The following is a 13,841-nucleotide window of genomic DNA, read 5'->3' on the forward strand; positions in this document are numbered from 1 at the left end:
GCATATATTTCTACATATAATGAAAAATAGTGAAAATAATTGAAAATGAAACATTATAATGTGAGGAAAATTTTTCCTAAAAAAATAAAAAATTTAACACCCAACAATATTAACATACCTTATTGGATTATTTAATAAGCAATGCACCTCTTTTTAATTAAAAAAAATAGTGAGAGTTGAAGAAGAGAATACATACATGTATTTGTGTAAGAATTATGAGAGATTTTGGGAGATTTGGAGAGAATTTCGGTGAGAAGAGATTTGAGTGAAAGAAGTGAAAGAACTATGAAGACAAGGAATTGGAGTGAATTTGATGTATTCATTATATGTATTTGTTAAGGTATCTATGAAAAAAAAGGGTATTTAAATAATTTATAACTATTAAAAAGTATTTAATTAAAAATCTCGAATGTTTGTTGAGCAGAACTGCAGAAGTGATACCGGTTGAATTAAAGTGTTTTAAAATAAGGATAATTTTCTTTCTTTCAAAAAAAAAAAAAAGGATAATTTAATAATTTTATGTTAATTTTTAAAATGTATTGATGAAAATTTTAACAAAATCTGATTTGTGAGTATAGAGATAATTTTTGAAGTATCACGGTGTATCTGGTGCAATTTCCTCAGAGTCGAAATCTCGAAATAGACCCAAAGCCCAAAACAGTGGCGTCGAGCACCAAAGAGAACCAAATCAACAACGCCGCTGAAATCCCGCCTCATCGCACTCCGGTCGCCACCAGCACACTGCCGCAAGCAGTCACCGTCGACTGTGAGTTAGTAATTGTTCTTTTTTTTTAAGTTTTTTATTCTTATATTTGGGTTTTGGGTAATCAGTTTTTAATACATTTATGTATAAATGGATGGTTGGAATAATAATCTAACTAAATAAATTTTTTATGATTATAACATCAAATTATTTAATTGCTTTTTTCTAAAAAAAAATCTGGAAACAAATGCTAATTAATTTTTTTTTTTTGTTTCTCACTGGCATGTATGCTTTTAGAGTGTAAATGAACTGTCAAAAAGTAATTAAGCACAAAATCTGTAGATAAAGGCGCAAGATAAATCTGTTAGAGAAAAGAGTGCGTTTCTTGATTCTTTTTTGTAGCTTTTGTGGAAGTTTAATCTGTTTTTGAGTTTAAATTGTTGGAACTGATTGTGCTGTTTTTTTTTTTTTTTGAAAGGGTGTTGTTTTTAAGCTTGAATTTGTCTTTTTTTTTTTTTTCTTTTTCTTCTTCTGATAGTTTGTGTGCAATCGATTTTTGAAAATCTAATTTAAAATTATTTTGTTGGCTGGTTTCCATTTTGTTTCCCATTTCTAAGGATGAGATAGTTTCTCTTGGTGATATAGGGGTATAACCGCTGATTTTTTTTTTTTTTTTCCTCAAGCGGTTGGAATAAGCTAATGAGGAGTTGAAATCTGCAGGTACTAACATTTTTTGTAGAGACTCTACTCGAGTTGGAATTGGATCAAGAAGACTGGGAGTAGGCAATCACCATGAAATACCGGTATGCCATGGTATGCTCGTCCAACCAGAACCGAAGTATGGAGGCACATTATCTCCTCAAGAGACATGGCTTCGACGTTTCATCCTATGGCACTGGAGCTCACGTTAAGCTCCCTGGACCATCACTGAGAGAACCTAATGTCTACGAATTTGGTACTCCCTACAAACAGATGTTTGATGATCTCCGCCGCAAAGACCCCGAACTGTATCTTCTTTCTGCCTTAACTCAATTCAAGTTTTTAATTTATTATATATTTTATTGGAGAAATGGAACTTACTTTGGTTAGTTAATTGTCCTAGGTACAAGCGTAATGGTATTTTGCCAATGCTTAAAAGGAATATAGGTGTGAAAGCGGCACCTCAACGTTGGCAAGATAATGCTCTTGATGGTTCCTTTGATATTGTTTTTACTTTTGAAGAAAAGGTTTTTGACACGGTTGTTGAAGGTTGACACTTACAATTTTCCTTTCCTCTCTTTTCATCATCTCTGGTTATATTGATAATTTAACGCACTGTATGGATCAACTGAATGGATTTCTGTACTTGATGTTGCTGTTGTTTGTTTTAGTTGACGTTTGTCAACAAGATTTCTTAGTAAAATATGTGAACAAAAATCTATGTAATGTGTAATGCGTACTCATTGAAGCGCATCCCAGTGCCTTTTGGCCTGTCCATCATTAAGTCAAAATATAATGAATAATCTTAGTTTTGTGGTAAACTTTAAAATCAAAGAATTAAAATGGGTTTATAGTTGACTGCAAAAGTAATTCTCTAGCCCAAGAACTAGAGGAACAATAGTTTTTTTGGGGAAATGGTATTGGTTATGATTTTGGGTTGCGAAGGTGGGTTATAAGCATCAAATTTGGAGGTATAGGTATATACTTTGCCTCTAGCATGGGAACAATTACGTGTTAGGATCAGAAAACAACATGAGTCAGTTTAGAAAACAGACTAATGTGAAATTGATTGATTTTTGGTCCTTTAAATTGAAAAGCCAGATTATATTTGGGTCTTTTGTCTACAAGTGTATATGGCAGATGTAGAATACTTAAGCCTCTGGGATATATCTGACGGAATACTAGAGTACTGGAAAAAAGCAACAGTTTATTGTTTCCTTAGGATTGTAAGGTTTAGTGGGCCATAACTTTGAACTCAACTTGCTAAGCAGGTTTGGGGTTTATATAGATAGCCAAATCAATAATTCTAAAACAAGGCTGAGCCTGAGGATTTTCAAGAGTGTATTAAGACTTCACTCCATTTGTCCTTTTTAACTCTGCCAGGGGGATCGTTACCAGGCTGGATCATTGAATCTAGATCCAGCAGGATGTTCTTGAAGTTTTTTAATTGAGCTGACTTCTTCAGAATGGAAGCTATAACTAAATCCAGGAAATATTTAGCTCTCTTTTAATCTCTACACAATAGGCAATCATATCATTATTGAGTTGGTCAATCATCTAAAAGAACTGATTGAGAATTCCATTTTAACTCAGAGTAAGCATAAATTAATGAGTTCAGTCAATCATCTAAAAGAACTGATTGAAAATTCCATTTTCCATTGCTTTTCTTGCAGCATTTCCATAATATCCATTGGTTCTTTTTTATAGCTTCTAGCTCTTTGCAAAACTATATGAAAGGAACCTTTCAAGAGCTGCAAAAAAATTATCAGAACTGAAATGACTGAACAGTTGGGTTTTAGTGGAACGTTCAGTTCTTTTTGGGTCAGCTAATGTTGGTTCCCTCGAACTCCAACCAAAACTTAAAATAGGTATAACTGGCTGCAAACCAGCTTATAAACCGACCGGTTGATATTTCTGTAAAGTGGTTCAAGAAAGCATGAAGCATTCGGCTTTCTGTTCAGCTCGGCTTGCTGAGAAAACAAATGAACCACTGTTTATCCACCCCTGCTTATTGGATAGACTGTCTTACTAAGAAGAGGTTGGAGTGTCAGTGTCTTTTGTACTTATGGACGCTGCATTGATCCGTAACTTTGATTTTCTCACTACTTTTAGCATGTTGCTTAATTGTAATAACTACTTAAGTACATTTAGTTTCACTTCTACATAACTGCTGCAGAATTCTTCTCCTCATCTGTGAATCCTGCAGTCTCTGAGTGAATCTCTGACCTCAACAATACCATATATTCCTGGAATGTTTATCAGTTGCTTGGTCTGTGATTCTGGCAGCAGTTCATGTTATCATTTGATCAACATTGATGTAGGAGCTTGACATTTATCTTAGAAGCTTTGCAATCAGTTGGACCTATATAATGTAATTGACTTGGCATGAAAGAATTCCGAATGAGTTTAAGAAAGTTATTTAGCGCTTACTTATTCTAACCAATCATGTTTTGATCATGATAACAAACTAGGATATTCCTACATTTGAGTGACAACTGAAGAAGCTTCTCTGAAGTCTATACCTGAGCATTCTGTCTTACTGCTCTTTGCATTTTTAAATATCTACCACACCAAAATTGCTGAATCCAGTGAGAGTTGCCAATCCGTCTACCTTTACAAACTCTCATGTTTAATAAGTAATATTTTTTAGTAATTTGTGGGAACAGCATTTTTTCAAAGATGCTTTCCAACTCATCCCATGACTATTTTGGCTTTCGTAGACCTTTTCATGGAGACTTTTGAAGCTTGTTGTTCAAATTAATCAGAAGAGCTTTTTTCTTAGTAGTTTTAGACATCTGAGACAGTGTTCATATATGAGTTTGATGAAAGCTGAGAGAGCCAGATTGTAAAGCAGTTTTCTCCTTAAAGAGTCATAAATGCTGACTCATTTCTTAAAAATATCTTATTTTTATTTCCATATTCTTGTATAGTTGTTTGATTTTTGTGTTATATAATGCAGATCTCAATACTCGAGAACAGCCTTTTATGAAAACTGTTCTGGTGATCAACTTGGAGGTGAAAGATAACCATGAGGAGGCAGCCATTGGAGGACGACTAACTTTTGATCTGTGCCAGGAGGTCTGTCTCTTGTTATTTTTCATAGTATCACTAGTCTATCATTTAAAACATCACTGTACTTTTACTGGTTTATGTATAGATCGAAGCAGCTGAATCATGGGAGGAGTCTATTGATGACATTATAGCTGCATTTGAGAAACGGCACCGGCGAAAGCTCTTGTATAGTATATCTTTCTATTGAAGACATCTATATACTCGAATTGGATGACTCATCTTTTCCAACCTCGAGGTCTAATTTCGTAAGGTCAGTGAATCTCCTGACTTCAGGACCACCCTTCCCCTTGTAAGTTTAACACCTCAACTTCAACTATAAGAAAAAGATAGCCTTAATGAAGTTAGCATGATTTTGGGCGGGTGCTACTTGGCTCAACTAGCAAGATATTGGGAGATGTTGTAGAAGGTTTCAAACGGCTTACAAGTGTTGATAGGTATTTGGTTCACATTTATGTGTTATTATTTTTTTCTTTTATTTTTTTAAAAGAAAAAGATAATTTTGGTTTCATTCCATGTGCTGTCTATTTGAAGTCATTTCATGGACAATCCGCCGAATAATTATCCACGTGTTATTCATTATTCCATTACGTTGTTTAAGCAGTCATTACCTTGAGGGTTTCAATTTCTCTAACTGTAAAAAACCTCAGATGTTGCAAAATTGTTTTGCAGCTTGAACCTTATCATAATGCCATTACATTGGTCGAGAATATAAGTGCCCACAGAAACTTGATGGGTTTGTTTAAAATTTTAAAATGCTAGTGAAATATCATTGAACTAACACTTAATTAACATCTTTACAGAGGTGAAAACTGATTAATTCTGGGTTTTAAGTAAATTCCAGTTATTGGTACTTTGGTCATTTAGCCGCCTTCTGCTCAGAGGAACTACCTTCCAACTCATTTTGCATAGTGTATTTGATATTTTTTTTTTTTCAGCAAACATAATAGTCAATTCTTATTTATTATGTTGACCCATTTCTTATTCATGCAGCTGATGTAACACAATACAATTAGTTAAATTTATACTTTAGGTCTACTTATTTTCTGGTAGAGAAGTTAGATGATTTGATGTTGAAATTATTTATGAGTGTTATACATTAGATACTCATAAATGAAATTTTGATATTATTAGCCATTACCTTACATGTTTGATGTTGCTTGATGAATATTTTTTTCATTGGAGACCTATCGTGCTGGTATCAATGAAAAGTAGCAAAAGAGAAGTAGATTACGATAATAATGTCTGGATTTGAATTGAATACATAGGAGAGGTGTCCTCTTCTCTTGTGGAATGAGAATGAATATGTATGGGATTGCTGTGGATGATTAAATTTACAGTGTTGAGCTGATCCTGTGATTAATTCCATGCGCTTTTAATTCTGTGCTTATCTTTGTATATAAAAGTTGTTCACCAGTTTGTGCTGAGAGCTGATTGGATTCTTTTTTCTTGTTTACTGAATTTACTGGGTGTTTCCACTTGATGTTGAAACTCAAAGCTTCTTTACGCTTGCATGGTTTGGTTTATGAATAACAACAAATTAAGCAATTTAGCAAAAACAGACTGCAATGGTGGTGCTACAAGAGCTTTCTTTTCTGGTGATGCCCAACGTTAGGAAGAAGCATTTTCGGATACAGCGGGGATTGAAAGTAACATAATGCGCCGAAAAGTTACAAGAGCTTTGATTTCTCATGGTAGTTTTCTTCATGGATTAGGTTTCTTTGCTGCTAGATATGATGATGATTGAGTCAGAAAGAAACATGTGCGAGGTCTGAGGTGACTTTGGCTTTTACGTGGTGTTTTATTTTAGATTTTTTACCAAATAATTGTAGAGTGCCATCCTCTAAACTTTCAAACTGCAGTCGCCAGTATTTTACCAAATATTTTACGACAATGAATATAATTACTAAACAACTGTTCAAATTAAAGAATAGCATCGAGTGATTATAGACTTAGTTATTTCATTGTTTTATGAAAATTATTACGAGTTATGTGTTTATCACATTAGTTAAAATACAAATTTTATTGATGTGAAAATCGTTGGAGCAATAATTTTGGAAATTCTTAGTGACCAAAAACACTTTTTAAAAAGAGAGGAAAAAAAAAGAAAAGAAAGAAAGGTTAAAACAAAAGCCCAAACCAAAGGCCGAAATCGTGGGGTGTCATTCTGTATGAATTATTCCGCCCACCAATAAAATTGCAGGTGGCAAGGCGTATGCTATGCCACGCACAATTATTCTTATTGTAAAAGGCTGTGGCAAAAAGTAAAATAAATTAATAAATAAATAAATCTTGATTCCTTCATGCCGTGGTCACCTTTTCAGACTTTCTGAGAAGGATCTCCACTAACATTAGCATACACGAGTTGAAATTTTATTTTACCATTTATTAGTTTTTTTTTTAATTTTTCTACTTATATATATAATAGCTTTCTCATGTATGAGTGGCTTCATTATTATTATTATTATTATTATTTTCAGAAGCTTCAATATATCATTTTGATTTGCAGAGAAAGTCACAGAACGTGAAAACTTGGGAGTGTTATGATATTTGGCCGTATGCCTGCTAGTCACGTGACACCTTTTTTTTTTTTTTTTTTTTTTTTTGAGGGGCAAATAACAAATTAACGAAACTGACTCACTAATTACATAAAAATATTGTCAGCATCCCTGTCCAATCCCATTCCCCAATTTTGTTCTGTTCGCTCCAACGGTCCAATTTTTCAATAACATGCCCAGTTGCCCATAAAGCCATTGAAAAACTTTTCTGACAAATAATCACGTGCCTGACATGTGCATTTCGATCCCAAATTCTACCAGAAAAAAAGAAAATGATATTTACGCCCGCAATTTCATTGAACCGGAATTTATTCCAATTCTATTTTGTTTGACAATGGATGATGGAATATCTCCTGATTTTTATATTATTTTAACCGAAAATACTAATTTTAATAATTTTGGTAGATAGAATTTCGAGTTAAATATTAATGTTGTAAAAAAAAAGAATATATATTGAAGTATAAATTAAATCACAATCTTTTGTATGAGTCGTACGTAAGACTGACATTACATTTTGTAAAATACATATTTATTTTTTTACCTCACTAAAAATCCTAATTCGTAAAGACCCTTTTCCCGTGTATGTAATTGGGTACTTTTCAATTTTTTATTCCCTTTCCTATTTCCATAATCTAAAAAGAGGAAAAAAATTAAAGAGAAGCGAATATTAGGAAAATTCTTAAATTATATGAAATTAAAAAAAGTCATTTGTGAACCAAGAATGTATCATCAAAATCCGCGGACAAAAATGTCTTCGTACAAATTTGAAGTAGAAAATTTCGCCGCCGATGCGAGCTTCGAGACCTTGATTACCGCCAATTGTTTTCTTTTGCTCAATCTTTTATTTATTTATACCACCAATCGGTTCCCTATACCTTGGCCCCAGACAGTCTATCAATTAATCACACACACGTGACCTCTTAATTTGATTACAATGCTTTGAAAATTGTAATTTTAAGTTTTTTTTTTGTTGGTGGAACATATTAATTTTATGGCAAACTCTATCTTACATGCATGTAAGATACATGATCCCTAATTTTATTATTAAATGAAAAAGGAGGGTGATCAAAACATAGAGAGATGATGACGTGGCAGCTGTAATTGCAACATCTTTGGTGGAGACATGTCGCGTTCCTTCATTAGGCTCCCATTGTTATCCGAAAAATCAATTCTAAGAAGAAAATTGATGCGTAAATTATTGACTAACTCCACATCGTAGCGTGTGGCGCATAGTTAATTGACTCTTAAGGCTCTGAAAATAACATTCATGTAATGTATATCATTCAAATAAAATTATCATTCTCGCACCACCAACAAAATAAATCCTCCTTTTCGAAGTGTAGAAAAAGCAAAACTACATTTAAATTTGTGGTAACCGATAATCCACACCTACGTTGACGTAGATTCAACCTATTAGAAGAATTTATTTTTCTAAATTTTCATAATGAATGGTAATTTTTTCATATATTTATGGAAGTAGATTATTGAATTAAAATTTGACTGAGGTATACGTTATGTGTAAAAATAAATTTATGAGTTAATGCTCGACAGACCTGTAGACTGAATTATTATAAAATATAAATTTTAGATTGTAATGTGTACATGAATTACAACAACAATATATATATATATATATTAATTTTTCAATGAGGGATCCCCAACTTTAATAAAGTCATGAATTAGTTAAAAGATAAAAAAATACAAATTTTAATGTATTGTATTTTATCATGTAGTGTATTAAAATCTAAATTTTTTTTATCTTTAAACTGATATCTGACTTTATTAAAGTCAGAAATTCTTTATTGAAAAACTATATATACATATATAAAAGATGCATCATTTGCTGGTGCTTTATAGATGCCATATGCCACCGTATCACAGTTCACAAACTTGTTGTGTGTGTGTGTGTGTATAAAAGAATTAATGTTCCATGGTTAAACAATTTGACCAATCTCTGATTTATTTATTTATTTTTCGTTTATGCTTTCTTTATTCAGTTCAACTTGTATTTAATAAATTACTTGTTATTTATTTATTTATTTTTTGTCAAAGGCATTGGAACCTCGTCCCAGAAAAGACAATCGAACAATTAATTAAATTTTGATCAAAGCTTTGGGGGGGAGGCTTGTTCGACATTGAAGACAGCCACACCACCAACCTCGTCAGCTGCTGGCAAACAGAATGGATCATTTCATCTCTCCCACGCGCTTCCACCGCGCGTGGATCAATATTTTCGGATAACCCACCCAAAAAAATAATATTAAAATATTCCCCCTCTTTCAGTCACGTGACCTGAGACTGAAGAAGAACCCTGGCCTTCCCCAATTGGGCGGTAATCTGGTCCATTGTTTTTGTACAAGATCTATTGGGTGGAGTGTATTTGGGGTAATTTTTGGTAAGAGTATTTGTTGTTCCCCTCAAATCAAATAAACTAGTGAATGATTTGCAGAGTTTTTATCATTTGCATCTCTTGGTTTTGAGTTTGTCAAACAAGTCCATTGATTGTGTTTGACCTCAACACATTCTCAATAATGACTTTTACATATAGAAAAGAAACCAAATTTAGTCAAGATAAAGATAACTATCGTGATTTAGTTTTTAATAAGATATTTGTTTTAGAGAATAAAAATAGTGTCTTCCATTTGAATCTTTCAGCATTAAATACTAGCTTATTTTTAAAATAACACTAGAGAATCAAAACAACGTACATATGTATAGTAGTATATTATGAAAAATTACTAAATAGAGTGATACATCCGTATGTATATAATCTAAGATAATGATCTTGTTATTTTCTATGAGACTCATACGATTTGAATGTACAGTGAAAATTTTGCTTGCAACCCATAAATCTAAGCATGGGTTAAAATAATATATCATCAAAGTATAAGTAAATAAAAAAGTAAACAGAATAATTTTTCGTGATTCAGTAGCGTTGCCTGATCATTGTTTATGCATTTAATCCAAATATATCGAGAATTCTAATAAATTTGCTTTATCCCTCCCCAAGTCTAAAATCTTTGTAATTTGCTTTCAAAGTGTCGATGGATCATTACTCGCACTCTACTTTTAAGGGTATAAGTGGTGACATACATTTTGACTGATTGAGCTAGCTACCAACAACAAGGACATTGACAGCGAGTTTCAGAATCCAGATGGCGATTTTTTTTATTAACAAAAACTTGAGGGACATCCATGTAAATTATCAAAGTACAGTTGGCGTCTCTGTGGCTTGGGGAAGAAGAGAACTTTGACAACTTGCTTACACATTCGGCACATTCAAAGACGCGTGGAGTGCCCAACACTACGTCGTTTAAACGAGCAAAATAAACACCAAACGCGACGCAACCCCCAATTATTTGACTGGCTGAATGAAAATTGTTAGGCTGCTTCTGATTTAGCCTCGTTTTGACAGCCTCTCACGCGCACAACAACACGCACAGTTGCACATTTTAATAATAATAATAATAATAATAATAATAATAATAATAGAACATATCATACATACATATATAGATACTATTTACTATAAAGTTGCCTTGGCTTTGCTTCTCCCTGAGTTCAAAGTTTCCTTCTTTTTCTTTCTTTTCTTTCTGTCTTCCTCGTAAACTTAGCCAAACCATCTCTCTTTCTCTCTTTCTTGGAGGAGTTGGCCAGTTGGGGACGTTCCTTTGAGAGCTTATCACAAAAGCAGAAGCTGAAAAAAAATATTTATGGGGCGCTACTACTACCAGCGTTACCTCAAGTTGAAGAAAGCGATGCAACAGATACCCTTTCGAGAACATTTTGTTAATGATGGTGATGGTGATGGTGATGATGATGAGGAGTCTCGAGCTGGGGCGGCCGCTCTTGTTTTTGTTTGTGCACCGCCTAGTTACCACAACAAGAGAAGCAGCAGTACCACCAGCAGGACGAAGCTTCTTTCCCTTCTCCTTCTTTCCCTTCTTTCTTGCACCTTCATCTTGACTCCTCATGCTTTGTCTCTCTTCTGTAAGCCAGCTTTCTCTCACTCTCTCTCTCTGTCTATCTTGAGTTCTTTTCTTTTTTCTTTTTGTTTTGTTCTGTTTTCTCTGTTTTTTTTTTCTTTTTTTGTTTGTTTCTTGATTTTTGTTGTTGTTTCTTTGTTTATTAAAAGCTTTTGCAGATTCTTTTGGTGCTGAAGATGAAGGACTTGTTGCTGCTGCTGTAAATGCTCCTTTTTGTTCTTCAATCTCTAATGGTTTGTCCTTCATATTCTCTGTCTCTCTCTATCTTTGAAAGTAAAAATAATTAATTTTTTGTGTAGTTTGGTCAATGTTTTGTGAATTTTCCCACTTGGGTCTATTTGGTACCTGAAAAATGTTAGATTTTTGTCTTGTTTATACTTGGAAGGGAATATCTTTGTTTTGGGTATGTGTTTCTACTATAAAATAATTGATATTGATATTGGTATCCCCCCCCCCCCCCCTTTTTTTTGGGTATATATTTGGTGAATGATTTATTTATTTTATTTTGTTGTGGGTTTTACAGGGACTATATGTTGTGATAGAAGCAGTATTCGTACTGATGTATGTATCATGAAAGGGGATGTGAGAACAAACTCTGCTTCCTCTTCAATCTTTCTCTACAAAAACACCAATGGCTTCATCAACTATGTTTCAAGCATGGTTGAAGAGAAGGAACTGCAGCATGAAAAGATCAGACCATATACACGAAAATGGGAAACAAGTGTAATGGACACCATTGACGAATTAGACCTTGTTGTGAAGAAAGAAAATGAAACAGCCAACCATCATTGTGATGTTGTACATGATGTCCCAGCTGTGTTTTTCTCAACCGGCGGCTATACGGGTAATGTTTATCACGAATTTAATGATGGAATTCTGCCATTGTATATTACTTCTCAGCATTTGAAGAAGAAGGTCGTGTTTGTCATTCTTGAATATCATAATTGGTGGATTATGAAGTATGGCGATATTCTATCACGTCTATCAGATTATCCACCTATAGATTTTAGCGGAGACAAGAGAACTCATTGCTTTCCAGAAGCGATTGTTGGTCTAAGAATCCATGATGAGCTCACAGTGGATCCTTTGTTAATGAGGGGAAATAAGAATGCAATTGACTTCAGAAATGTTCTAGATCAAGCTTACTGGCCTAGAATAAGAGGTTTGATACAGGATGAGGAAAGAGAAGCACGAGAGAAACTCTCTCTTTCTCCATCATCAGATCCCTTGTTCAAAAATGTCAAGGAAGTGCAAGGAGATCAATCCAAGAAACCAAAATTGGTTATTTTGTCTAGAAATGGGTCTAGAGCAATAACTAATGAGAATTCGTTGGTGAAAATGGCAGAGGACATTGGATTTCAAGTTCAAGTTGTAAGGCCTGATCGAACATCTGAGTTGGCAAAGATTTATCGGGCACTTAACTCAAGTGATGTCATGGTTGGAGTCCATGGTGCTGCCATGACTCATTTTCTCTTCATGAAGCCTGGCTCTGTGTTTATTCAGGTTATTCCCCTTGGAACTGATTGGGCAGCAGAGACGTACTATGGAGAACCGGCAAGAAAACTTGGTTTGAAGTATATTGGCTACACCATTCTTCCTAGAGAAAGCTCATTGTATGACCAATATGATAAAAATGATCCTGTTCTTAGAGATCCTTCAAGTGTGAACGAAAAGGGATGGCAATACACAAAAACAATCTATCTCGATGGCCAAAATGTGAGATTAAAACTCCGAAGATTTCAGAAGCGGTTGGTTCGTGCTTATGATTATTCTATCAAAAGAATCAACCAGAACTGTCATCACCAATCACAGTAATTTAAATGCATTTCTGTGGATCTCTGACTCCAAATGTGGTTAGATGTTAATATCTCCTTTATCACTGGTTAATTCGATGGTCGTAGATTGGTGGGAACACTGTAACCAGTTACATTTTTGTGTAAAAGCTAGTGATGTTGCTTCTTGATTTGTACATTTAGCAGTAAAAAGTATTGGAGGGAAAAAAAATAAAAAAAGGCACTTCGATTTGGTAAATACTTAGGATGCTTGAAGCAGCTGCTCTTTCATACTTGTAAGACTTAGATTGACATACAACATTTTGACTGTAATAAATCCTTTTACTGTACTTCAGATCTTTCTTACAATCTCCTGATATCCATGAGTTATCTCTCATCTTGATTCTTAATCCAAAGTGTTGATATTTCTTTGTTATCATGAGATAAGATGCAGATATCTATATGCTGATGTTCTTGGCAGTCTTGATCAAAAGTCCTTTGTGTCAGGAAGTAATAAGCTACTCTTGTGTGTACTGTTTGTAATGTTAGCATTTCTAGAAGAAGATACAATCTTCAATTCTTTGCCCTTTTAACTCTTGTAATTTTTATGCTAATTCAGGGATTACCTGCCCTTTCTTATTGGTTTTCCAGAATTTTTCATATATAAACTGCATTGAGTTGAACTCGTATTCATTATGTGAATTTTGTATGTTGTGCTTTTGCTTAGCAAGCTTTTTCATTTTGTACTCTGTATGTTAGATGTTTTGTAGTCTTTTGTTGGAAACTTGAGGTTTTGTGTTCCGAATTTCTTGTCCCTCGTGTCTACTGATTGTAATTTCTTGTGACGCCAAACTAAAACATGGATTCTGGGTCTTTTTGAATTGGCAACAGTATTATTGAAGTGCCTTTTAAGGTGCAGATGGAGGCATGGTTGGCGGTTAGCATGTGCTAGGCTTTAACATTTTTTACTTGCTCAAGTTAATTGATCTGGATTTGTTGTTTTCATGTGACATTTCTCAATCATTTAACCCTTTAACATCTTTTATTACTTCAG

At 33.9% G+C, this 13,841-nt stretch overlaps 2 protein-coding genes across 3 annotated transcripts; both read left to right on the forward strand.

Moving 5' to 3' along the window:
- Window positions 1-406: 406 nt before the first annotated feature.
- On the forward strand, window positions 407-6,261 carry LOC18032394 (RNA polymerase II subunit A C-terminal domain phosphatase SSU72). Of its 2 annotated transcripts, XR_002906736.1 has the most exons (6): window positions 407-766; window positions 1,424-1,710; window positions 1,806-1,951; window positions 4,362-4,480; window positions 4,560-4,908; window positions 5,970-6,261. XR_002906736.1 is itself a non-coding variant. In XM_006421243.2 (5 exons), the coding sequence occupies exons 2-5, from the start codon at window positions 1,496-1,498 to the stop codon at window positions 4,659-4,661; spliced, it is 582 nt and encodes a 193-aa protein (XP_006421306.1). In that variant the 5' UTR covers window positions 407-766; window positions 1,424-1,495; the 3' UTR covers window positions 4,662-5,071. The 2 variants fall into 2 exon arrangements, 1 of the variants encoding a protein (XP_006421306.1); XM_006421243.2 differs by lacking the exon at window positions 5,970-6,261 and having other exon boundaries at window positions 4,560-5,071.
- A 4,333-nt stretch (window positions 6,262-10,594) lies between these two features.
- On the forward strand, window positions 10,595-13,197 carry LOC18032620. Its single transcript, XM_006421245.2, has 3 exons — window positions 10,595-11,019; window positions 11,165-11,248; window positions 11,539-13,197. The coding sequence occupies exons 1-3, from the start codon at window positions 10,743-10,745 to the stop codon at window positions 12,828-12,830; spliced, it is 1,653 nt and encodes a 550-aa protein (XP_006421308.1). The 5' UTR covers window positions 10,595-10,742; the 3' UTR covers window positions 12,831-13,197.
- Window positions 13,198-13,841: the final 644 nt, after the last annotated feature.

The sequence above is a fragment of the Citrus clementina genome, unplaced genomic scaffold (assembly GCF_000493195.1).
Source record: "Citrus clementina cultivar Clemenules unplaced genomic scaffold, Citrus_clementina_v1.0 scaffold_9, whole genome shotgun sequence".
NCBI lineage: Eukaryota > Viridiplantae > Streptophyta > Magnoliopsida > Sapindales > Rutaceae > Citrus > Citrus x clementina.

Excerpts from the sequence above, each read along its gene's own strand:
- LOC18032394 (XM_006421243.2), top strand. The coding sequence starts at position 1,496 with ATGAAATACCGGTATGCCATGGTATGCTCGTCCAACCAGAACCGAAGT. Across the intron at positions 1,711-1,805 it reads CGCCGCAAAGACCCCGAACT|GTACAAGCGTAATGGTATTT; the intron begins GTATCTTCTTTC and ends TAATTGTCCTAG. Across the intron at positions 1,952-4,361 it reads TTTTGACACGGTTGTTGAAG|ATCTCAATACTCGAGAACAG; the intron begins GTTGACACTTAC and ends TATATAATGCAG.
- LOC18032620 (XM_006421245.2), top strand. The coding sequence starts at position 10,743 with ATGGGGCGCTACTACTACCAGCGTTACCTCAAGTTGAAGAAAGCGATG. Across the intron at positions 11,020-11,164 it reads TCATGCTTTGTCTCTCTTCT|CTTTTGCAGATTCTTTTGGT; the intron begins GTAAGCCAGCTT and ends GTTTATTAAAAG. Across the intron at positions 11,249-11,538 it reads TTGTTCTTCAATCTCTAATG|GGACTATATGTTGTGATAGA; the intron begins GTTTGTCCTTCA and ends TGGGTTTTACAG.